The 17,779-nt window shown below is 43.0% G+C and overlaps 1 protein-coding gene across 1 annotated transcript in view; it reads left to right on the top strand.

The window, feature by feature from the left end:
- The window catches only part of FNDC1 (fibronectin type III domain containing 1), a 101,146-nt gene that overhangs the window by 49,064 nt on the left and 34,303 nt on the right, over positions 1 to 17,779 (top strand). Inside the window, exons 6-14 of the mRNA XM_055310754.1 lie at positions 584 to 682; positions 2,236 to 2,353; positions 4,217 to 4,404; positions 5,142 to 5,249; positions 8,025 to 8,213; positions 9,656 to 12,346; positions 14,285 to 14,385; positions 16,315 to 16,426; positions 17,354 to 17,770. Coding sequence (XP_055166729.1) covers positions 584 to 682; positions 2,236 to 2,353; positions 4,217 to 4,404; positions 5,142 to 5,249; positions 8,025 to 8,213; positions 9,656 to 12,346; positions 14,285 to 14,385; positions 16,315 to 16,426; positions 17,354 to 17,770 — 4,023 coding nt within the window. The remainder of the gene's footprint in view (positions 1 to 583; positions 683 to 2,235; positions 2,354 to 4,216; positions 4,405 to 5,141; positions 5,250 to 8,024; positions 8,214 to 9,655; positions 12,347 to 14,284; positions 14,386 to 16,314; positions 16,427 to 17,353; positions 17,771 to 17,779) is intronic.

A 17,779-nucleotide genomic window follows, 5' to 3' on the forward strand; every position in this document is an offset into this window, starting at 1 on the left:
TTCTTGTCTCGCTCTCTTCTTTTTGATGACAGATAAAAAACTGAGTGACCTCTCTTCTCTATTTTGGAGGTAAAAAGAAATTGGGGGAATTCTGTGGGCAAATACATTATTATTTTATTTTTAAAACATGGCTCATCTTTCTTTGATATTGAGATAGGACCCCTTTCCTAAGAATTACAGGTAATAAGGGTGCCTGGGTGGTACAGTTAGTTGAGTGACTGACTCTTGGTTTCAGCTCAGGTCGTGATCCCAGGGTCCTGGTATCGAGCCCCGTGTCGGGCTTCACACTCAGCACAGAGTCTGCTTGAGACTCTTTCCCTCTTGCTTTGCCCCTCCCCTCCTGCTCTCTCTCTCTCTAAAATAAATAAAATCTTAAAAAAATTATAAGTAATAATTACTTCTGCATTTTCTTACATAACAGTGAGCCTACTTTCTAATTTTCTTGGTCTCATCTTTAATTGTTCTGAAGAAGTTGGAATACCCCAGAAGGACAAGATGGGAAGGGAGGGGGTATGCAGAGAGTGAGGGTGTGCGTTCTGGAAAGCCAAGTGCAGAGCCTCATCCCTTGCCGGTTGCTCCACAGCCTCGGAGTCGGTGTATGTGGTCTCCCTGCAGTCCATGAACTCACAGGGCCAGAGTCAGCCTGTCTACAGGGCTGCCCTAACGAAACGGAAGATTTCAGGTATGTTTTCAAGGACGCATCTGCTCATGTCATGGTCTGTGTGGATGCATTGTTGTTTCCAAATGATGCTGCCTGAGTGAGAACTACATGGATTTCATTGAGTATGAAGGAAACCCCAGGGCTTGGCCACATCTTGGATACGAGTGTGTTTCTTTTTTACTCAGAGATGAGAGTGTGCTCCCGAAGAAGTATATTTCTCTTTATAATCTTGAATGGCTTTCCTTTGCAGCAGATTTGCTGCAATAGGTGCAGCCAAACCTTTGCTCCATTTAAAATCACAGCGTAACCCACACATCAGTTGCCCTGGTGGCAGACCCTAAGCAGAGAGAAATAAGAGAAGTGTGGAGGAAGCAGTGTGCAAGTTCTACACTCATACTTCATTTTAGCTAAAATCTCCCAAACATAACCTTGAGAAGAGTGAGAAAAATGTAGTGAGGTTTGCTCATAGCCTGATCATTGGTCATTTACTAAGGGATGTTTTTTTCCTCCATCCATTCACAGATTTTTTTTTATATCACTCACATCTTAATAAATTACACATACCTATTCTGGATCTTATGCCTCAATTTAAAGAGACAACCTGCAGTGTGGTTATTTTCATGAATTCACAATGTATTTGTGATTACAGTTTTATAGGACAGAGCAGGCATTAAATTATTATGTATATTTCTATATTATCATTTTACATTTATAATGATTATAGTTGCTTACGTTGTGTGACAAAAATCTCAAATGCATGATGCTGCATTTTCATTTTTCATTGTTCACTGCTGTAGTAGAAGTGACTGCTTTTCTAACAGGCTATTTCTACACCCCCCCCCCCGCCCAACTTGTAGCAAAAGTCATATCCTTTTGAAACGTGGTCCCTGAGGCCAGAAAAGAAAAAACACAACAAACAATATCCCCAAGAGACTAAAATGCAAAATCAAAGCCTGTAAGTCTTCATTTATGGTAGAGATTGGACAGGAACTGTAGGCTTTGTGAGTACGAGGTATTCTCTTGGAAATTGGCAAACTGAGTTCTCTTTTATGCCTCAGTGTAACTTGCAATCTGTCTTGGAACCGCATTTTCTAAAATGTAAGGATATTGAACCCAATGTGATTTGTGCATTTGTTTGAACCAGAACCTCATTTCATGCCATGATCGCTAAGGAAATGCCATGACGTGACCTTTTATCCCCTCAAAACTTTTGCTTCCTGTAAAGATTGTATTATTTCCCAGAAGCTTACAGTATGTGTTAAGAAAACACTGAGTCACTTGGAGTATCTTGGACCAAGGCAAAGCATCCCTTCTGCACTGTTCTTTATGTCAGCTGAATTGGTCAGCTTTTCAAGTAAACTGCCCATTTCTTAGACTATGGGTAAGAAAAACAAGAATGGAGATTTTGGTTTTTCTGCATTGACCAATCAAACAATTGCTTAGCTTTCTATGCATTTCATTTTATCTACCTTAAGTATAAGCAATTTAAAAATTATACAGCATGAATAATAAACTCTGGAGGCCAGAGGAACTCAGGGCAGAGTAGTCTTTAATGTGTCCCATTGTTATTTCAGAAGAGGATGAGCTAGACGTGCCTGAAGACATCAATGTCCGGGTCATGTCATCCCAATCTGTGCTTGTAGCCTGGGTGGATCCTGTTTTGGAAAAACAGAAGAAAGTTGTCGCATCAAGGTACTTTCCCTTATTTCTTTGTCTTTAAGTATGAGAGATGTGGTTTTTCTGACCCTGAAGAGACATGTGTTTATTTGAATGACTGTATCTCTTGATATATCTGAATGTTGGCCTCTTCTGTAGCTGAAGGGCAGACTATTCTATGACAAGCTGGCTAATCTCAGGTGTGGTCACATATTTTCTGCGGATCAGATACTACCAGGGCCTCGTGTGTAACACACACAGCAGAACCTTGCCTCTCACTTGCTCAGAGTTTTATCTTGTGTCTGGAAATTCCCTAGATTCTGTTTCTTCCATTTGTGTTTTGTTTTGCCTCAAAACAATCTATTTGTGTGCACAAGATATGGCCTCATCTTAGAAGGAATCTTACCTTTCCTCCTCTTATCCAGGAAGGATGGCGGTAGGAAGGATTTTTATGTAGAGAGGTGGACATTTGTCGAATGCCTTCCACACCATAGTTCTTCAGACATCCTTCAAAGCCTGAATTGCTTTATGTCCAGCTCAGTCGTGCACAGCAAAAGACACTATTTTGTCCTCAAGCCATGAGTTTATGCCATTCAGATTTTTATACTGATTTGCAATAACAGTAGAAGAAAAACTAATCATAAGGTTAAGATAATTTTTGCGTTTAAAAAAGCCACTGGAAAACACCATTCCTTGTTAGCAGTAGATTATTATAGCCATCAAAATTTTATGTGTTAAATGATTGAATAGTTTATATTACCAAGAGAAAGCCAAAGATTTGGTGGCCACCGGGGCACTATGTATTAACTTTTGAACCTATCTACAACCAGGAAAAGTGAATGTCCCTTAAAAAGATGAATGGAATGGAATGTTGATATTATATATGTATTTTACATATATACCATTATTTGTATTAGATATAGTTTCTGTCACTGTCTGTTAGTAACGAAAAAAAAAAAAAGACATCTCCTTCTTTTGAAAGACCTCAGGAAGCTCATAGTGATTCTCTTCCTAGCTGTTTTTTCCTGATTACCACTGGACTTTGATTCCCAAAATCTTGATGAAAACAAAAGAGGGCTTGAGTTTTCTTAGCAGGACTCTTGTGTTAACTGGCGGGCTGGGCTGTGTCTGCAACTAAAGTCTTATCTTGACTTATTAAATATCACCTTGTTAATGTTTCAAATACTTTCTACTGCCAAGTGGCTGCAAAGAAAATTTCTAGGGAAAGGAATACAATAAATGTCATTTGCAACTCTTAGAGTGTGGTAGATGTCTTATGTCTGGGATTGTTATTACCAAGTTTGTTCCCACTGTTTCTCTCCCTGACAATCACACAGTATAGTTTCTTTGGTAAACTCCTCTATCCTGCTCTGTTTGTTACACATTTTTGCTTCTTCCAACGCTAATAAGTTTACTCAAAACCATATGTTGCCTTTCCTTCTGAACCTATAGAAAACATGCCTGCTTTGGCATGAAATTTATCTTATCTTTCTTTTTCCTGAGAGCCAAGATACCTTGGGCCAGCTTCAGTTCTTGCTATTGCTTTTTCACACCACATACATACACACACATACACACATATCCCTCAGAAGGCACTTGCCTGGTCAAAGCTGTCCCCCTTCTGTCCCTTCCCTTCTCAATTTCCACTTGATCTCATGTGCAGTAAGACACAGTAAGTTCCATCTCTCCTAGCCTACTTGAAACATCTTTCCTGGAACTTGAGAGTAAATTCTTTAACTTAATTACATAGTCAAAAACTTAGATTTTTCTTCTCTTTAATTTCTCTACTTACCTCCAGAATTCATTATTCATGGGAAAGGAAAAAATAGCAAGGAGCCTAGTGTTCAGTTCCAGAAAAGTGATCAACTGGGTACATTGTTGCCTTGCATTTTCTTGTAGACAGTACACTGTGCGCTATCGAGAAAAGGGGGAATTGGCAAGGTGGGATCACAAGCAGACCTCCAACAGACGTGTGCTGGTGGAGAACCTGATTCCAGACACTATGTACGAATTTGCAGTCCGTATTTCACAGGGTGAAAGAGATGGCAAATGGAGTACGTCTGTCTTCCAGAGAACACCAGAATCTGGTCTGTATTTAAAATGGCCTTTGGATTTTCAAACTGAGAATTACTCTGAAAATAAGATTTAAAGATAGTTTAAGAAGCCAATGGTGATAAAAAGCCAGCAGAGAGATTTTTTAAAGTAATGTTGACCCTAATTCTGGGACTTATTTCTACGTACTAATGCAAAGAAGTTCAGGAACTATTACCTTGGGTCCATGTTTTATCCTTTACTGGCCATATTCATTAGCATGTTATTCTGATATGTGGAGCACATTACATCCCAGGATAGCATAATCATAAATCACTGCTATATGCATGCGTGTCCCTGGGTAATGCATGGTTCCGGAGGGTAGGGGGTACTCTTCTTTCCTAAGGCTGAGCTTCTGTTTGATTCTGGGGGAGAATTTTGCTCTGTATCAATTATTTTCTCTTAAACAATGTCTTTAAAAGCTTTATTAAAAAGAAGTTTGAACTAGATTTTAATCTTCTTTATGTATTTCATTATTCAGCAATGAAAGAAATTTTGAATTTCTAAAAGCATTGCCCTAGATGTGTCTAAACTTGCTACGTGAGTCAGTAGCACTGACATAAATCACTATCTTGCATAAGGAGTAATGAGAGTGTAGAGCTTTCTGTCATGTGTAATAAAAATGAACACAGTAGTGCTTCAGTGAAAAATATATATGTAGGAATCATCTGTCACTTACTTTCAGAATATCTGTAAAGGCATGTTTAAACCTTGGGTCCTTGTCCTTTTGCAGCTCCGACAACAGCTCCTGAAAACTTAAATGTCTGGCCAGTCAGTGGCAAACCTACAGCTGTCACTGTAGCTTGGGATGCACTGCCCGAGACCGAGGGAAAAGTGAAAGGTAGGAACTTCATTATTTAAGGTGTCAGGTGCACACAAGAGTGACATACCCCAAATAGAGATGTGTATGTTGACTCTGATAACCAACGTTCTAATAGCAGGCTTGGTGACTGGAAGATCAATAGGGAAGCAACATACGTATATGGGACGCTAACCCAATGGACAAGGGTACTTCATGCTGGGTTCTCACTGTCAGTAAGATCCAGGTTGTCATGAAGATGAAAAGCCTATCCCAGCGATTTCAGTACTGCTCTCAGGAGGGGTGTTTTTAATTGTATGGATGTGACATCATAACATTTACACATACAAGGAACAACGTAGTGTTGCATGCTATGGGTCTTTTCACTGTACCAATATGATCGTGGAACATGGGAATAAGCGGGAACCCTGTGGAATGACAAATGTCTTGAATGAGACCATAGATATAATAAAAATGGGTTTGAAAAACCAAGTAATGAAATAAAAAAATTGATTTTTTTCTTATTTGACAGCCTTTTTAATTAATATTTTTTGGTTAAGAAAAATAATGACTTTAAAATTAAAAAAAGATCAAAGATGAAAAGGAATTAAAATAGAATAAAATATAGCTATTCTTAAATTTAAAAATTGTTGAGAATATGAAATAAAAACACAGATTACTTCTTTTTAGTGTAAAAACATTCAAAAACCTTCCAGAAGTCTTTTCAGAGACATTTTAGAAGGCTATCTGGAGGATTTCACCTGACATTGACTATACAGATGTACTCTAAGGATATGTTAAAGATTTTATTTATTTATTTGAGAGAGAGAGAGAGAGAGAGCACCAGCAGGGGGAGAGGGAGAGGAGAAACAGACTTCCTGCTGAGCAGGGAGCCTGATGTGGGGCTCTATCCCAGGACCCTGCGATCATGACCTGAGCCGAAGGCAGATGCTTAAAGGGGCTGAGCCACTCAGGTGCCCTGAGAATTTCTTAACTGAAAAAACTAACAGGTTCTCTTGTATTCGACTGTAAATGATCTTTGAGGACCTGTAAGGATGTCTTTCCATAGGACAATGGAAGTTAAAGAAGGCAGTTGTAGAGTAGTAGTTTCTAAACTTAGTGCTTTCTCACTTTGCAGTTTTTAAAGAATATATTGTACTGTTCTTACTCATTTTTTTTCCAGTGGAATAAATCAGAAGCAAATGAAGACAAGACATATTTAGTTGGCCCCTTTAATCATCCTTTTTTTATGACAGTTTGTCGTGATGCTGGCAAGGATTCTGAAAATTGCATAAAGACATTTTTGGCTGACGACTTTTGTTAGTTATAAAAAAGTCAATTGTTCCTCCTTTTATGACTTTATTATCATGCTACTTATTTGCTTTCTTTCCCTCTCCCACATCTTAGTTTATATTTATAACTCCTTGGCGAATGAACCTCCCTGGTAGTCAATGAAATATTTTCAGAAATAATAATAGCTACTGAGTTTTTGTGTCCAAAAGAACTCATGTATCATAACCCTGCTCAGGCAGTTTTCATAAAGGGATGGTAGTGGGATTGCAAATTCATAATTGAATTCCCCACTGGGGAATTTATATATATGACAAATATAAAACATAATAGAAGAATATAGTTTGACATGGTTACATTTTTTCCAGATGAATTGAATTCATAAAAAGTTTGTATTGCAAAATTTTATGGACAGTGGGTTCTTTTAATTCTTAGTTTTGACCATCATAAATGACTAGTTTGTTCATTTTCAAAGAGAAAAGAATGTGGTTGTTTTTTTTTTTTTAAAGACAAATGCTGCAAAAGCATTTTTGGTTGAAGTTTTTTAATTAATGTGCTTATTAAAGATTAGATCTCAGGGAAGAGAAAAGGTCTTCTGTGCTCCTCTCCATACAACATAGACAATATGACAGTTGCTTGGCTTTTCTGTGATTCAAATTCTTTTTCATGGTTAGTCCCTACCCACATTAATTTGATAAGTTTTGTAAGTCTTGAGTTCATTGAGAGAAAAACAGACATGACGGTTTTTAGTCGAGGGTGGAAATGCTGTTTTAAAATATGACTTCCTTAAGTTGCAGTATTTCCATAGAAACCTGGAGCTATATTAGTTCCTTGGGCTGAATTTGCTCTGATTTTCAAAGTTCAAGGGCATTACATGTTTGTAAATATCACTGATTCAAGATGGAAATGTTAGACATCCCATCAATCTATGAACCAGCAAGTTTTCCTCACAGTTTTAAATACTGTGAAATATCCTGACCTATGTATATTAAGCCAGGATTGTAATTCCTGTGGAAGTGAAATTACACCCCAAATATGAGATCTATCTGGCTTAACGTGCAAAGAAAAATAGCCCAGATCGATACACTGAGAGTCCTAAAGAGTTGGCAGCTCTCCAGATTCAGTTCCAACCATCATCAGTTAAATCTGCTGCAGCTTCTTCTACTTGGGCTATAGTAATGCTGACATAGTAAATTAGTAAATAAGCACAATGAAGAAAAACTCCTGACGCAGTGTAAATAGTCTTGGTACGTTGTATGAAGACTGGCCTCCTGGGCTCCATATGTTTAATTTGCTGAAAATGGAAAGTTGCCAGCGGGTTCCCTCCGTGGCCCTGTCTGGTAGCCTGAACGAATGTTAGTTCACCTTCCACCGTGTCTCTATGCTCCAGCTGCTGACTTGGCGTGCATTGCTAGAGTATTAATTTTAGTAATGCACGTTCTAATTCATCCTGCCCATACAGTCTGTCTGCTGGACACAGGACTGTGTTCACTTTCCTCCTTCCAACCGTCTGCCAAATCATTTCAGAATACATTCTTTCATACGCCCCGGCTCTCAAACCATTTGGAGCAAAGTCCCTCACCTATCCTGGAGAGACTACTTCTGCCCTAGTGGATGGTCTGCAGCCTGGGGAACGCTATCTTTTCAAAATCCGGGCGGCAAACAGGAGAGGACTGGGGCCTCACTCCAAAGCCTTCATTGTCGCTATACCAACAAGTAAGCATCATGTGTTTGTGGCTCTTTCTCTGTCTCTCTTCATTACCGCTAATTGTGGTGTGTTACTTTGAATCATACTCTGTTGATGATTTTTTGGGCTAAAGTTGCCTGTTGAGTTCTAAAATATTTTTGTTGTCCCATTAGAAATTAGTCTTCCTGGAGACTAAAATATTATTGATTGCTTATCACATGAATTACTATTACAGTATTACAGTAACATGAATGTATCAATTATGTGATTAATCTTATATCACTGAGTAATTTGGGGCTTATGCTGACAGGGAAAGGACATTTTTACAGGTGTAATAATATACATGACATTTTTAATTGTTAGCTCTTTTCAATTTCTAGAAAGCACTTAAGATTTTTCATTTATATTCCATTATTTTGGAGTGCAGCTTTAGTCAGAACTCCAGTTACCTCATTTATAACTCATTTATAATATATATATATATTATCAAGATAACTATCAAGATTGAGCAGGTTAATAAGTTCCCAAATTGGAGCACGGTATTTTGGACTGTATTTCCTTTTCTGCTTCCCCATATTTACATCAGATATTGGTAGCTGTCTCCTTAACCGTGTGCTGTGAGGATCCACAGTATACCACAACATTATACAGTTCTGTGCTGGAAAAACTGGAATAGATGAGGTTTGCTCCCTCTGGGTCCTCCACTGCCATATAAATTCCCCTCTTCTTACAGCATCCCTGGTTCAATCTTGCTCTCAGGAAAGGATAAATTATAGAGCACATGTAATATAATGCTCTGCCTACCCCAGGAGTCTTTTTAATCTTAAGCTTTATTTTGGGATTACAAATGTATACTTTATTAAAGGAATTTTAAGTAAGAAGGAGGAAACAAGTACAGACATGTTAGGGGCAAGAGAGAACTCTTTGTAATGCCCCCAAAATTATGTATTTGTTGCTCCCCTGTCACTTGCAAATCACACACAACACATCCCCATTTATTTTTAAGTATAGCTCATTCAACATTCATCATTTTATAGCAAACTTATGTGTATTTCTTCCCTACATGGCTAAGAGTGGCTTAAGACATCTGTAGTATCCTGACAGTTACATTAAGAAAATTCTACATAAGATTTTTGCATTTACAAAATCAATGGGTCACTTTAAAGTACTCCTTTGAAAAATTCCTGCAAATAATAAGCTGTGAAATAACCTGATTACATTAATAGAAATCTAATACACATCTCCTGGGACTGTATCATTACTTAAAGCAAAAAAGATCTTTAAAAGATTGCCGTAATTTGGAAAATGTGTTCAATGTCTAAAGAATGAGAAGTTATTAATTATAATGACTAATTACAAATGCCTCCACACTGCCCTCTTAAATACTCACCTGATGTTGCACAGCTTTCTTTCTTTCTTCCTTTCTTTTTTTTTTTTTTTTGACGGCTAAAATCTTTAAAATTTATTATAGCCAGTTCTAGTGAGTCCGATGTGCAGCAGAAGACCCATCCAGAGGATAACTGGAAATCTGAAAAGCCAGAGACTTCTCCCAAAGCTCCCACTTCCTCGAAACACACTCGTTTGCCTGTTTCTCCCCGAGGCAGAAATGTCAAGAACCCTCTTCTTGACTTGAAGAACAAAATACTGGCCAACAGTGGGGTGCCCAGAAAACCCCAGATTCACCCCAAGAAGACTGAAGGTTTGGATCTGCAGTCAACAGAAATCACCGATGAGGAGGAGCGGGATTCCCTGGGCGACCCACCAACATTGCCCTCAGAGACCCAAGACCAGAAGCCACAGCAGAGGCTGCCAAGTAGATCTGTACCCTCGGTCCTTGCTCCTGGGAGGACCCCAGTGAGGGTGCAGACACCCGGGCTGCCCCGAAAGGAGGGCATCGACAGGGGCAGCTCGTCTCTGGCTTCTTACCCTCGGCCAGGAGTGTCCCCTTCAGCCCCAGCCTCGTCTGTACCCCACATACGCATGGAAGGCAGCCCTCGCCGCCCTTCAGCGGGGCCCTCCACCAACCTGCCCCCCAGCTCCACTGACAATGACTCGGTGGGCCAAGAGGAGGAGGAGCCAGCTGCGGGCTCCCGGGACCCCAAGGACGCCGCCTCCCAGAGGCTGCCTCCCAAGAGCACCTCCCACGCCCGGCCGGCCCTGTGGCCCAGCGGCCAGGCCACCTCCAGCGCCCTGCGGGACAGAAGCCCCGTGCACCACGGCACAAAACCAGCCTTGCCCGCGCGGAGAGCACCCCATTTGGGGGACAGGGAGGACAATTCGGGTGCTTCAGTCCCACCCTCGAGACTTTCTCCGCCCCAGGGAGGGTCATCTCGGCTGCCACCCACCGAACCACACCGCGGGGCTCCACTGTCAAGGGGCTGGAAGGATGGTTACGGCGCCGCAGCCGCCAAGTCCAACGTGCCATCACAGTCCAGGTCTTCCTCGTCTTCTGGTCTCTCCTCTAGGACACAGGGCTCTGAGGGAGAGGATGCCTCTGATGGCGATGGTGACAATGATACGGAAGATAGAGGCAGGCAGGCTGAGGCCACCGCCCCCACCTCTCGGGCGCGGCTGCCCGCAGGGTCGCCTGTCTCTGGACATTTCAATTTGTTCAGAAACAAGCCCTTTGCTGCCCACACGAGATATCCAAGCCGGTTTGGCAGCGGCCGAGGACCCCGGTTGCATCCCTCCAGCTCCCCGCCATCCACTGTGTCCCCCCGAGTTCACTCGAGGGTGAATTCTCACGAGGTCGCTGCAGAGAGCGAAGCAGAAGATGAGAAGCCACTTCCTGCCACCGTGGGAAACGACCACGTGTCTTCCTCCTCCAGGCAGCCTGCCTCCCTGGCCGTGGACCACCTAAGGAAAGGCCCACAGAGAGGGGCGAGCCTTCAGCAGAAGGAGCCCTTGGCGGAGAACCCCAAATCCGCGAGGCCTGTGGCAGGTGCGCATCCTCAGGGCAAGCCCCTGCCCTCCAAGGCGCTGGACGTCCAGCAGAGCACAGAAGTGGGTGCGGAGGGCGGCTACCCTAAGGCGCACCTGGCCCCCGCTAGGCGGCCGGCGACGCGGTCCCAGCACCACCCCAGGCCCGGCGTGCCCAAGAGGACGGCCCCCGGCCAGGGCCTGGGTGCCGGGGCCGCCGCTCCCGAAGGGCCACCTTCCCCCGCGGTCTCCGCATCGCAGCCGCAGCCCCGCGGCCCCCAGAGCAAGGACGTGGGGCACCCGCTGTCCAAACCCAAGCCCGAGCTGCCCCAGGCTGCGCGTCCCCACCCCCGGGCGCAGGACAGCGCCTCCTTCTCCGACCCCTACGCAGCCAGGGGCAGTGAGTCCCCCCACGCGGCGAGCTCCCGAGGGGTGCTCCCCACGTCTCCCCACAGTCAGGACGAGGACCCAGAGGCCAGATCTGTCGGAAAGCACCACGACAGCGCCGAAGCAGAGGCCCGAGGCGCCCGGGAGCCCGCACACCCGGCCCGGACCAGGGATCCCACCCTGTCCCTTCCCAAGCACCGGCAGCCGGAGGCTCCCGCGGGGGGCGCGGGCGACAGTCACCTCCGCAGACCCCCGGGCTCCCTGCTGAGGCCCGGCGGCCCCCGCCCGCACCCCCTTGCCCGCCCCCGGGTCCCGGGCCGAGCCGGGCCCCAGGCTGCCGGCAAGAGCGAGCGCGCCTCCCAGGGCGCGCCGTCCAAAAAGGAGCCCCTGACCGCCAAATCTCAGCAGTCGGTCTCGGCAGAGGAGGAGGGTGAAGGCACGATGTTTTTTAAAGGAGGAAAGGACGGGGACCCCCTGTCTTCCTCTGTTCCAAAGTGGCCCTCCTCCAGCCCCAGGGGCAGCAAATATGTGGATGGGAACATCGCTAAGGACAAGACCGACCCTGCCCTTGTGCTCGCGCCTCCCAGGGTGAGCCCCCCCCAGGAGGAGAAGCGCGCCCCTCCGCCCCCTCCTGGCAGCTCCCCGAGAGCCCCACTCGCCCCGCCCAGACACCCCCACCGCGGCCCTGCCACGCCAAGCCCCACCGTGGGCACCCCGGCCCGGGTGCGGTACACCACCCGCGCCCCTCCCGTCCTCGCCTCCACCACCCCTATGCTGTCCTTGCGCCAGCGCATGATGAACTCGAGATTCCGGAACCCTCTCTCGCGCCAGCCTGCCAGATCCCCCACCAGACAAGGTAATTTCGTTTTGAACTCTCTCTGCGGTTCTCAGTAGTAGTGTTCATAGCAATTCTAGGGAGGCTTTTATTTTATGTTATTGAGTGTCTGCTGTGTCCCAGCACTGCGTGAAGAGCTTTACAGATGTAAGGGGATTTCGGCCTCTTAACCACCTCTTGCATTGTTTGTCCTGGTTTTCAGTGGAGGAGACTAGGACTCAGGGATCTGAGCGGTTCCAGAAGTCAGACAAGCTATGTGGCGGGGCTGCAGCCCTCCTCCCATCCTCTGCCATTCCTCCATCGCATACTGCCTCTTTAAATTCACCAACATATGCTCTTAATCTGTGAAAAGGAGTCACAGTCACGATGCCATACTAGGGTTCCTGTGTTTTAGGTTATTTTTTTAAGTTTTTTAAAAATTTTTTATTTATTTATGATAGTCACACACACACACACACACACACAAGAGAGAGAGAGAGAGAGAGAGAGAGGCAGAGGGAGAAGCAGGCTCCACGCAGGGAGCCCGATGTGGGATTCGATCCTGGGTCTCCAGGATCGCACCCTGAGCCAAAGGCAGGCACTAAACCACTGCACCACCCAGGGATCCCTGTTTTAGGTTATTTTTAGTTGCTTACCTGCCAGGCTATATTCAAAGAATCCACAGTAAGGAAGTGGGTACCTGTGTAGGCTGGATTTTGTTCTTGTTGATTCTGCATGTAAAAACTCTCAACATACCCTGCGATTAAACTCACATCTTGGGTGTGAATTGCTTAGACATTGCAATCAGCGAATGTTATTTAAAGCCTCCAGAAAATGCATGTTAAAGATGATTGTCACACGGAGGCAGATGTAAGAGGCAGATGTGTGACTTACATTGAGGGCACCATGTAGATAGCTATGAATTAGAGTCCCCATGGACCCCAGGGATCTACAGTATCTACTCCAAGTCAGCGTTTGGTTTAGTGACACCTTGCACTCTCTTTGCATGCTATTGGTACTTAATGGAAGATTGTTGAATGAATGCATTAGTGTTTATTACTCTGTACTTTGTTATTAGTTTAGCCCAATGTAAAGACATAGAACAATGCCCTATATAGAGGTCAGTTCTCTATTAAAATGGACTATTTTAAGCAAACCTAAGACCCTGATAACAGATGTAAAATCCACATTCCCTTGTAGATAGCAGGAATTCAATAAATATTTAATTTTTGTTATGATTTGAGCAAGAAAAATAAGTCCCTGACCTACAAATAGTTGTCAGAAAGCCCAAATACTTTGTGCCATGGGTGGGGCTGGATCACAGTGCTTCCAGAACAGACCTCTACTAACTGTAACAGATCAGAAATGCAGAGATAAAGAGGAAGGGCAGGTGCTAGGAACAGAAAGAGCAGCAAATGAAGGCACAGCTAACTGGACCTTCTACTTCGCTCTGAGCAAACGTTTCTCAAGCGGCCCCACAGAAGTCAGCACTGAGCATTTACACTTGGTGATTGATGACTGGACCTGATTCAGCTAGAAATAGATGTTGGGTTTAGTATAAGCTGCTGGGAAGACCAGGACAGCATCTAGTCTATTTTAGAGATAGTTTTCTCGATCCTTCTAACCTTCCTTCCCTCTATCTTCCAACTGGCTAAAATAACGCTATAGCCACTACCGTCTTAAGCTTTATTGAGAAAATTTACTTATGCTGGACTCCTCTCCTCAATATTGTCAGAAAACTGTGACTTTATTGTACTTTTAATAGATGTCCGTATTTGGTATTTAGAAGTCCCGATTTAAGACTGTCATCTAATATATACCAGTTATTGGTTTAAAATTCTGTTTAGTATTTCTGTTCAAAATGATATGTTACTACTTAGAGTTTGGTATGAAGCCAACTTTACTGGAGTGTTGAACTTAACAGATTCTGTTTTTTTTTGTTGTTGTTGTTGCTATTGTTTTGTTTTGTATGCCATGTAGGTTATAATGGCAGTCCAAATGTAGAAGGGAAAGTGCTTCCTGGTAGTAACGGAAAACCAAGTGGACAAAGAATTATCAATGGCCCACAAGGAACAAAGTGGGTAGGGTAAACTTTTTTACACATACCAGTTGTTTTCATGCTGCTGGGAAGAGAAAAATGGTGGGCATTGTGTAGAAATAAATGAAATGGTCTTTCGTTTTTTCTTCTCCAGTTTTAACCACTCGTACATTAATATACTTGTATATTGTTTCTTCCAGTACTCAGAAAGATCTTTTATTTTATTCTCCTGAGTAATTGGTTTGCTTTCTTCTCATAGCTAATAAGATAAGTGGGCCTTTATTTCTTGTTTGCTTTGACTGGTTAGGAAGATCACACAAATTTTTGTTCCAACCCCACAGCAATTACGTGGGCCCCGATGCTTAGCCTCTCAAATGGACTTCTTTTCCTCCACCTTTGATAGCTTTCATTTTATTTTATTTTTTTATTATTTGATTAACTAGTATACACATTTTTCTGTAAATTGTCCCAAATCCTTTGTAAAAGAAAGCAGGGTAAAAACAAATGAACAAACCAGAAAACCCTGGATCAAATGGGCAGTTTTTATCAGATCACCTTTTGAATATTTCCAACAATTGTTTGGCTGAAAAAAAAGCTACTAGTGTTCTATATAGGTTTAAGCTAAATGACTTTCACTTCCTGGGGCTGTTTAGGTTTTTTTTTTTTAGCAGGTTAGAGGGTAATGGGCAGAACATATAAAATGTTCACCAGATTTAAAATATTTTTTCAGAGAATCACGACTAGGAATTCCCAGTCAAAACCTCCCGTTTATGACAGTAAGTTTTAGGAAGACATACTGAGAGACTTCAGGAAATTTTTAGTCACTGATAAAAAGATACATTTTTGTCATTTCTCAAAGGAACAGGAATTTACAAAGGAAGAATGTATATTAAAGCAAAATGTCATTGTAAGCAATTTTCATTACACCACCAGTGTAGAGCATGAGCTTATCCCTAACAGGGATAGTAATAGCTTCTCTCCCCCACCCCAAAAGTTTTTATAATTCCTTAGAATATGGAATTTTTGCCAGCATTCTGTATTAGGCAATTTAATGACAAATTAAATTGTCTTTGTTATAGCAACTTCAGGTTTCAACATGAACAGCCAGACGGAAACATTTCATGTTTTTAATACACTAGCAATACATGTTCATGGCAAGAAGTTGAAACAATTAAGAAATATAGGGAAAAGATAATTTCTAAGCTAATAAACACCCCAAAACACTCCCCAGAGAGAACCACTGCTAACAGTTTGGGATATGTCCATCTAGATTATTTTTCTTTGCAGTTTAAGCTTATGTACACAAATGAATATATATTATATACACAAATGAAAAAATATTTTTAAAAGATTTTATTTATTTATTTGAGAGAGAGAGTTCAGAGAGAGAGAACCCTAAGTAGACTCCGTGCTGAGTGCAGAGCCCAAATGGGGCTCGATCTCATGATGCTGAGATCATGACCTGAGCTAAAACCAAGAGTCATAGGCTTAATCGATTGAGGCACCCAAGCAACCCTGATTATATTTTTATTCTGCAAAATGGTCAGTCCGTAATCTGAGTCCATAGCAGTGGATGTCAATATATGCAGAATTTCCAAATCCTTCTCATTGGCCCCTAGTATTCCACTGTGTGGATGAGCCATATTTTATTTAATCTGTTCCCTCCACTGATGACCACTTAGTTATTTGCTGCTTTTCAGCATTACACACAGCATACTAAATGACAGCAGTATTTTCAACATCTTTTGCATTATTTGAGAAACTTAAGACAATTTATATATTCTCTGGGTAAGCAATTATCATATGAAAGGGGACCCTTTTGCACTTTGTTCTTATTAAACCTTGTGAATGATGTGGGCAAAAATAATGTTTCCTACTCCTGTTATGGTTTCCTTCTGCGGAAGCTTCGTGCCTATGTTTGTGTAGGTGGATTCACACGCAGAATATTCTGTAATCTGTGTCATGGGTTTAGGTCGTGGATCTCGATCGTGGGTTAGTACTGAATGCAGAAGGAAGGTACCTCCAGGATTCACAAGGAAATCCTCTTCGGATTAAACTAGGAGGAGACGGTCGCACCATTGTGGGTAAGTGAGGATGGTTTTAGGGCAACAAAAGTGTTCTGAATTAGCTGTGGAATAATAACCCCCTGCTCATTTTTAATGGGGGCCCTTGGTCCAGTTTTTTTTAGCCAGATGGAAAGGAGTACCCCAAAGGGGCAGAGCTTAGCATTTTCCCTGATACAGCTATAGTTCTACTCTTTCTACAGACCTCACCCTACAGACTCCACCCTCCAGAAAAGGTGATGCTTGACTTCCTTCTTGAGATAGGACAGGGTAGAGCAGTAGGAGTCAGCAAATGACAGCATGAAGGCTAAACCCTGTCTGCTGCCTGTTTTTGTACTGTCTGCGAGCTCAAAATAGTTTTTGCACTTTCAAATAATTGCAAAAAAAAATCAAAGAATAATAATATTTGTAACGTGAAAATTCTATGAAATTCACATTTCTGTATCCATATTCCAAGTTGTATTGGAACACAGAAACACTCATTTGTTTGTATATTCTCTATGCTTTTTTTGCCCTATAATGGCAGAATTGAGAGGCTGAGACATGAAATTTAAAATATCTGGCCCTCTATCTTCTCTGGCCCTGGACAGATTAAGTTTGCCACCCTGAGTACAATGTAACACTCTTCCTCCTTAGTTGTAGGTGTCAAGAGGAGGAAAGAATTACTTTCCGGACTAGAGACTAAGAGCTGTTTCAGGGTAATGGGCATATTGATGAAATATTCACACAGTATCTAAGGTAATACAGAGTAAGGGACAATATAATAAGGCCAGAAATTTCTGGATCGCAGCAGATACTGCTACCCTTGCTGGATATGCTTTTAGTATTTCCTTTGCTTTTTACTGATTCAAATCCAAGAAGCCATAAGCTTTGAGAAGACGCTTTGCAGTTGGTTTTTACTTTCTCTGGATGATTTCCAAAGACAGCTTTTGTCTGATTTTGTTTCAGATCTGGGAGGGACCCCTGTGGTGAGCCCTGATGGCCTGCCCCTCTTTGGGCAGGGGCGGCACGGCAAACCCCTGGCCAGTGCCCAGGATAAGCCTATTCTGAGTCTTGGAGGGAAGCCTCTAGTGGGCTTGGAGGTTGTCAAAACAACCACCCATGCCCCCATCACAACCACACGACCTACCACGACGACCCTGAGGCCAACGACTGCTACCACCAGCCGCATGACCACCACTACGCGCCCAACAACCACCATTCGAACCACTACACAGACAACCACCACCACCACCACCACCACCACCACCCCTGAACCCACCACCCCCACTCCCACTTGTCCCCCTGGGACTCTAGAACGGCATGATGAAGATGGCAACCTCATAACGGGCTCCAGTGGGCTCCCAGAGTGCTACCCTGAAGAAGGTAACAGCC

Source organism: Nyctereutes procyonoides, unplaced genomic scaffold (assembly GCF_905146905.1).
Source record: "Nyctereutes procyonoides isolate TBG_1078 unplaced genomic scaffold, NYPRO_anot_genome, whole genome shotgun sequence".
In the NCBI taxonomy this organism is placed as follows: Eukaryota; Metazoa; Chordata; class Mammalia; order Carnivora; family Canidae; genus Nyctereutes; species Nyctereutes procyonoides.